Source organism: Daktulosphaira vitifoliae, unplaced genomic scaffold, assembly GCF_025091365.1.
Source record: "Daktulosphaira vitifoliae isolate Bord-2020 unplaced genomic scaffold, ASM2509136v1 Scaffold_2, whole genome shotgun sequence".
NCBI lineage: Eukaryota > Metazoa > Arthropoda > Insecta > Hemiptera > Phylloxeridae > Daktulosphaira > Daktulosphaira vitifoliae.
In genome coordinates, this window is record NW_026099573.1 from 42,865,034 (window position 1) to 42,873,522 (window position 8,489).

General features: G+C 25.3%; 1 protein-coding gene across 1 annotated transcript; it reads right to left on the reverse strand.

The window, feature by feature from the left end:
• Positions 1-6,367, reverse strand: LOC126898771 (nuclear cap-binding protein subunit 2-like). The gene is made up of 5 exons (XM_050673091.1): positions 6,201-6,367; positions 5,377-5,516; positions 4,859-5,017; positions 4,240-4,421; positions 1-366 (listed from the first exon to the last, which is right to left on the reverse strand). The coding sequence occupies exons 2-5, from the start codon at positions 5,500-5,502 to the stop codon at positions 180-182; spliced, it is 654 nt and encodes a 217-aa protein (XP_050529048.1). The 5' UTR covers positions 5,503-5,516; positions 6,201-6,367; the 3' UTR covers positions 1-179.
• Between the last annotated feature and the right edge of the window lie 2,122 nt (positions 6,368-8,489).

The window sequence follows — 8,489 nt, forward strand, 5'->3', positions numbered from 1 at the left end:
TTAGATATATATATTGAAAATATTAATATAACTTAAATATTATATAACAAAAAATAATGTATAACATTTTCATATAAAATAATACAATACCATAACTTAATATTTCTTTTAAAAACTTCTAACTACCATAAATATTACATAACGTGTAACTACAATAATAATAATTTAATCATAAATAATTACCATTTTGGTTGAACAAATTTTGAAGAAAAGTTTGAAAATAAATATTTTTTATTTTGCTTTACACGACAATATTGACGACCTTCAACAAAACCAGCATCCCAGTCAACATTTACAGATTTACCATCAAGAACAGCATTGTGCATAGTTGTCATGCAAGTTTCAGCACCCAAGCGTGTTTCATATCTAGTTATAATGAACATATATTAATGACGATAAAATAATAGGACTAAAATATGCAGTTTATTTTAAATAATTCTTTTTAAAAATTAATTTTTTGAAAATTAAATAGTAAATTAAAAGAAAAACTAACCAACCCTATTAACAATAGCATATTTATAGGAGGTCCGTGCAGTCAGGACCTCTCATAGACAAAACATAGAAGTGTTAGAGAATGGATGGGTGAATTTCTTCTATATGGACCTCCCGTACAAAATTTTTAAATATGCTATTGATAACTAAATATTTTTTATCACAAAATACTACTGTACGGTTATAATTTTTATATAAATATACATATATTTCCACAAAAGTTTTTCTTGAAGCGTATATTTATGCTTTTGTATAAAATTTCTTTGATCTTCTTTAAAGTACTCTCAGCTAGTGGTAATAAACTTGTCTAATTTCATCTGTCATTGTTTATAACATTTTTTAAACTCATCTGCAATAACGGCATGCACAGCACCGTCATTTAGGTAACTTTTGGTTACCCCCTTGTATATGGAATTTAAACAGATAAAATTCTTCAATTTTTTAAAAAAATGTATATTATATTTAGAAAAATATAAGTTTTGAATTACGTTATTTTAATAATATATAAATAACAAATTTATCTAATATATCTTTATATATTCTTCTCTTCTTTAAAAAAAAAAAAAAACTGATATTATAACCTTAAAAAATTGATATCAAATACAAACTCAAACCATTTTTACAAGGAATAAATCCTACAATTACCGCTTTTTAAATTAAGCCCAGCTTGAACTAGGCAACTTCCTCATCAACAATATCCAGCTCTGAATCAGAATTGTCTTGTTTCCAACATTTCATATGGTCTAATGTAGTAGTTATTAATGGTCTTTCATCAGTACCGAGTTAAAGCACAACTTACTTATTATGTCCACAGCAACCAATGATATAATTACTGTATTCATGGACAAGTATTTCTTGGCAATTTTTTACATTGCTAAAAATTTGGTTCTCTAGTAGCTATTAGATCACCAATTTTGAATAATGTTACAGGTTTTCACCTTTTTAAACTTTTAGTATAATATATTAAAAGTAATATGCTTAACAGCGTATTATGCTGTTTAACTTCATACCTCTCTTCTTTTAAATTATTTAGATAACATTTTTCATACTACTGTTCAATTGCTTCACATATAGACAAACACTGAGAATGACATATTGCAACTCCAAATTACAATTTAAAGAGAGTCACGTTTATCTCAGATATTAAAAGCCATTTAAACCTTAGGAACTACTTTATAATATTTTTCAAGCTCATCAAGACTTAACTTAGACACAACTGGAATGATTGAATTATTCAACAGCTCAATTTGTCTGTTACCTCTAGGAACACCAAATATTACGTTGATATGTGTTATATGTTGATCAATATAATATTTATTAAACTTCTCTGATAAAAATATTACTTCTTTATCCGTTACTAATGTAACTGGATTCTCAAATATGGTTTTAAGAGAGTTTTTTTTTCCATGACTTCTGTTGAAGTAGCTCTTCAAGTGAGAAATAGCCAGCAAAACTTACTAATGGAATTTATTACAGCAAAACTATATTTATATCCTTTAGGTTTTTGAGCTAATGCCCAAGAAAATCAATATGAAAGGAATAAATGGGTACATCTCTTATATGCTATGTAAATAACCTTCTGATTAATTTTGTTTATTGGACATCACTATGCATTGTATACGATTATAAACAATTTTTTTAATCTTTCCATGCATTACGTTTTCTTTATTTACTAAATCTTTTATTTTTTTTTACTCCAACATATCCAATATTGTAAATATTTTTTATGACTTTTCTTCACATTTCTCAAAGAAAAACATGTAACTTAACACCATTCTTTATTTTAAGAAGCTATTTATGTTTAATGGTAGGTATATTGACTAGCTTGTTCTGTATAAACTACAGATATTAATTCTTTAATAGTTGAATCAGATAGTTATGCTTTTTGGAGTCTTGCAAAAAATTTATCATGAATTGCCATACATACTGGATATTAACTTAGGGCATCTACATGATTGTACATGAGGTACAGTCATTAGTTTTTCCTTATAACACATTCAGAACTAATTCCTGACTAGATTCAAATATAAATGGAACATTTTTCTTAAAAATATCATTTAATAGTAATGCTATAATTTATAAATTTCCGGAAAATAAAAGTTAATCCTAAGAAACTGCATCTCATTGGATGTTCTAGGAATAGGAAAATTTTCAAATGCCTTTATTCCAGTTTTACATAGACTCACTCTATTAACTAATTAACCTAATGCCTCAATACTCAATTGTACTCTTGAGAAATTGACATTAAGTTTACATGTTAGACCATACTTAGATGAGACTTCTAACATTAATTTAAGTCTTTTTCATAATTATTAGACATTATAACTAAGTTATTCATATAGACTAAAAATATTTTTTTAATTAATTTATGAAAAATATAATTGATATATCTTTTAAAAACTTGGGGTGACAAACCAAATCCAAAAGGTCAACAGTTAAGTTACAAACTTGTACACTTTATACTTTCTTCAATGGCATATTAAAAAATACATTCTTCAAATCTTCACTTTTAAACACAGATGATCCTTGTAGTTTGTCAAGCTGACCTTCTATGAGGAATTGGGTATTAATCTTTAACTAGTATTGCCCAGTGGTCGAAATTCTACCACCTAGACTTGTGCAAAATTCAAGTAAGAAATGTAAATACTAAATGAACTATAATAAAAATGAGACTATAATGTACATTGTTAAATACTAAATCAACTGTAAAAAAAATTAAACTTTAATGTAGATTGGTATTGGTAGGTTAAAAATTCAAAACTTCTCTATAAACAATATTTTTTGTAAATGCTCTATCATCATTCGCGAAGTGCCCTTGACCTCTATGCTCAGATATGTAATACTTCAAACCATCGAAAGTGCAAAATCTACTGGAAGCAACATATAACTGTCCGTGAGAAAATACGGGTTGCTTCAATAATACTTATGCAATAAAATAACGTCATCAAAACGAAAAAATCCGCACTATGAACCCAATCACATGAGCATTTGAAAAAAATAAAATTGCGCGATGAGATAACAATTCAGCAATTTATTGATTAACTGCTAATTTCTCTTTTAGTCCTAATCTACTAGGTATTTGTTTAACAGAAATTTTAGTTTTCATAGATTCTACTTCAATGGCTCTTGATTTATAACAGGTTACTATCTCCTAGATGACTGATTAAAATTTTCTTTCCCCTACATATAATTCGTAGTTTAACATCGATTAAGAAAATACATTTCTAATTATTATATTATTATAATAATATAATAAATTATGACAATAATATATTGTCAGAAACAGTATACACAAATATATACTTTGCCTCATCAACAGTAATTCTCTAGTAACTTGGTATTTACAAAAAAAATTAGCTTCTATTTATCATCAGATGGCAAGTAGATTTCTTAACATTATTCAACTAGGACAAAAATGATTGTCAACACAAATTAAGGTCGTTTCCAGTGTCCATCAAAGCAAAAGATTTATACAAGTGATCAGTTTATCATAAACCACTCAATTACTCTTAAAATAAATACTTTATTGGAAAATTTTTTTAAATTTTTTAGTTACATATATTTCTTGATTTATCAGCTAATAATTATATTTTAAGTCATCTTTTACAACTTAAGGTGATGTCAACTTAATTATCTAATTAAGAAAATGACTGGTTGATAACAACTTTTTGACCAACACTATGTACATCATTAAAAATACAATAAAATATAGACTATATATTCATAATATACTCTACAAATACTTACTCTATAAAGCAAAAACCACCTGAACCTTTTGTTTCTTTATCTATACCCATAATAATGCGTTTGATTTGTCCAGCTTTTGAAAATAAATCGTAAATATCACTTTCAGTAGAACATAAATTTAATTTTCCTACATAAATAGTTTTTGAAGTTTCTAATTTCTTCCTATATTCCAAATTACTTCCCTAAAAATATAACATATAAATATTATTATTACCTTTTTTCATAAAAAAAAATGTAAAAAAAAAATTTTTTTTTTGTTAATTTTATTTAATTTATTTACAAATTAATTTGTTTATTATATAAAATAGCGATAGCAAAAATTATAACAATAATTATTATTGATTTTGACAACCAAGAATATGTTAACATTTTATCTTTAAAATGATTAGGGGTAGACCAGAAAATCTCAAACTTAGTTCCAAAAGAAATTTTTGCCACAGTTTACATTTTATTTTTGATATTATTAGATATTTTATTAGAAAAGGATTATTTGTTATCTACCAATTCTCAATACAAGCTACTGTTTATATTGTCTGTGAAAGTATCATTAAGTTTAAACCAAGGCTAGACTATACATGTACAAAATTTATTTTATTTTATTAATTTCCAAGTTAAATACCTTAAACATACGATCCTTATAATCTGAATAGGTGTCATTCACATCAAAGTTGTTATTAATTTTATTTTGATCAGCTTCTTGAATGGAACGCAATGCTGGAGGTATATATATTTTATTAGGTTTTTCATTGAAAAAATTTGATAAACTGGTGCTTTTAACCTAAATTAAAAAAAAATAACAATTTATTCTATGTTGAATTTTTAAGTGAAAATTAAGAAGTAATAATAACAGTAGATGTTCAATTAAAATTATTTAAACATAATAAAACTGAAGTAAAATAAAAAGTATATTTAATTATACTATTTGTACATAAAGCACAAAAATAATGACTATAAAAATTAATAAAGCATTTTTTTTTTCTATATAGAAAGTAAAAACAAGGTATCTAAAAGTATAAAGATGCAGATTATACAATTTTGGTGATTTTATATCAATTAAAATATATTATTTACTGTTAAATTATAAAAAAAATTGAATTTCCAAATTAATTTATGCAGTAATATAAATACTTTTATTACCAAAGCACTTTTATTTTCTATCTTCATTAAGTTTTCATTCTTTGAAAAATCTGAATTATTGTTATGTCTAAAGCGCATGTGAGGAGGTTGATATAGTCTAGTAGGTGTAGTTTTATTTGAAGACATACTATAAGCTGAAACTAACAAAATAGAAATTACAGAATAGTTATAAACATGTATCAAAAAAAACCTGTTTAAAAGTAAATTGTTTTAATCTTTTAATAAATCCTATAAGACAAATGTAAATTTGTCTTAATTCGGTTTTTTGAAAAAGCAATTTACACAAAGTAACAATGCTGTATAAGATCATTTTGGTATAAAATCGTTGATTTATTATTAAAAAAATTATTTCTACATCTATCAAAAATGAAGATAAAATTTTAATTTAGAATAGTAATTTTAAATTAAGCAATTTAAATAAATTATTAAAGTAACAAATTCTATAAGAACCACTATAAACCAGAAGACAATTTCCGTCATCTAATCACTAAACTCTAAGTCAAGTGCTTAAATAATATTTAACATCAAATAAAAACATAACATAATTAGTCTAATAACAGACTGAAAGAAAAAATTAAAATAAATATTTATTAAAATTTTCCTAGAAAATCAAGCACAAGTACATATTTAAAATGTTAATTCATAGTAGTAGCTAGCTTATTTTCCAGCGAACATTAAATGTTAATTTAAACGATAAATTTTACTGTTTATTCCAATCAAAAGTTGTATGATGGATAAAATTAAAGTTATTTTACTTTTTAATAATATCTTGAATCTAGTACAAAAAATAAGCATATAAACTCTTTATATTATAAAATACTTACAAAATACAATAAAATGAAAACTAACGGTTTTATTTAAACGTATACAATTTTTTAATAAATTAAAGAAACCCAAGTTACAAATGAAAAAATGGTAAATTTAATAAAAACAATTTTTAAGAAAAACAGGGAATAATGCAATTTAGATAGCTATAGCCACACACTTGAATTCCAACAACATTCTTGTTTACGATATAAATATTTCTAACCTCAATTTTTTCGCGCCAAATAAAATTAAAACCTATTTATCATCATTATGAAATTGTAATAATAAAAAAAAATTATTATTACATTTTCATTTTCAAAGAATTTATACATTTCTCTTCTATTATTATTTCTTATTTAAAATATATAATAANAACAATTTTTTGAATGAAAGATAATGTGTGTATTCTGGAGAATACACTGTTACGGAACAATTTTTGATTACTTTCATTAATTTAACAAAAAAATTGATCTCTAATATTTATCTAAAATTTTATATTTAGTGTATTAATTTTAATTAAAAAATCTGATCAGTTTTACGTCCTTCTATTTCCCGAATTTAACATGCTACAGATGTTGGTGGCCCTATTTCACATATTAGAAAGTCAAAGATGGTTCTTGACTAAGCTAATTATGAACGGGGTGAGTATAATGGCCGGCTTACTCCAAAGACAAGATACTACTAATAAGAAAATCACTAGAAACATTTCGTAGGCGCAATCGGGATCGAACCCTGGGACCCCGTGCGCCGTTTTTTTACTTAAAATAGAATAAAATTAATTCCTTTTTAAGTAAAATTGAATTTTCTGTAGCCAAAAACTAAAAAACAAGCCAATTTTTAACCATTAAACGACACGTGATGGAGGTAAGTAAATCGCACGAAACAAATTGTTTTTATACACTTATGAACAAAATTTAAAGGATCACATTATCTTGTTTAATATATTTTAGCTTCAATGCGAAACTGAGAAGGTATTGGTTTTACTATGATGGGTTTTTTTTTTTTTTTTTTTTTGTGTGTGTGTGTGTGTCTGTTACCACTTTTTCTCAGCTCTCACCGAACCAATTTCTTTCAATGATACGTCAAAAGATCATAAATAGTATCTAGTCGAAGACATTACCCTCAAAAATTGAAAAAATTTCCCTCGTTCCCCGTAAATGAGGGAAACCTCCAAAAATATTACTAATTTAAAAATCGCTAATTTTCAAATTTTTTTTTACTTAAAAGTGCCATAACTTTTTTAAAAATAAACAAATCAATATAATTTTTTTTTATAGATGCTTGATGTCTTTACTTATCATTTGGTATATTTTTTTATAAATCTGACCCTTTACCTTCCTATAGGGGGGGGATTTAAAATGACAACTTTTTCACAAAAAATTAACTTTTTCAATTTGACTTTTGAAAATGTCTGACACTTTTATATATATCTTAAATAAAAGCTAAAGTAATGTACTTTATTATGGAAAAAAAAAATTTTGTATTTTACATTATTAACTTTATTATGCTATAACTTTTTGAAAAATGTATGGATCAATACAATTTTTTCATGAGAAATAATATTTTTTAATAATCCCTTTTTCATTTGATATACTTTATCTTAATCAGGATAATAATAAGGAACTAGCAGATCATGTAGCTTTTGGAATAATCCACCAATTTTTTAAAATTAAACACTATCTAAAGATTTGCATCGAAGCGTTTTTTTTTTGATAGTGATTTTATTCACTGTCAGATATCATTATACTTGATCTAACTATGCCACGTCATCACTGTGCCCCGACCCCCCTGTGCTAGGTTTTTAACCTTAATATGCTAGGACCCGCCTAAAACGGAGTCTAATTTAGAGGGTAGCTCGAAAGGGCAATAGTCTCCTCATAGCAGTTCTTAAGAGCTAATCTTAATATTAAAGAGCAAAACCTACAACAAAAATACGGTGGATTAAAAAAATTCTATTTTCTAATATTAAGATTTATACTATATTTTGCGTTCTTTTTTTTATTTTAAGAATATCATAAATTGGATAAATGCTTATAGCGATGGGAAAAAATGTTGATTTTATTTTTTTTCCCGTTTTATTTAAAGAGTGATTCTGATAAAGTTTGGAGGTGTTAAATATTAGGTGGTTTCCTTACGCTTAAATCTTAAATACAGCCCTGATAAGAAATTATATATGAGAGTCTATGATGTTTTGTTAATTACTCGTCAATGGTCATATAGGTTTAATATAGCTAACAATGTTTTCAATAAATTTTAGCCCTGATCTATGTGAAGGGTTCACGGATCCTATTAATACGTTTCTTTTT

What these genes read in the sequence shown, in the direction of transcription:
- LOC126898771 (XM_050673091.1), bottom strand. Translation starts at nt 5,502, where the DNA reads ATGTCTTCAAATAAAACTACACCTACTAGACTATATCAACCTCCTCAC. An exon ending in TAGAAAATAAAAGTGCTTTG is followed by an intron (nt 5,018 to 5,376) that starts GTAATAAAAGTA and finishes TTTTTAATTTAG; the next exon opens with GTTAAAAGCACCAGTTTATC. An exon ending in GGTGGTTTTTGCTTTATAGA is followed by an intron (nt 367 to 4,239) that starts GTAAGTATTTGT and finishes CATTATAACTAG; the next exon opens with ATATGAAACACGCTTGGGTG.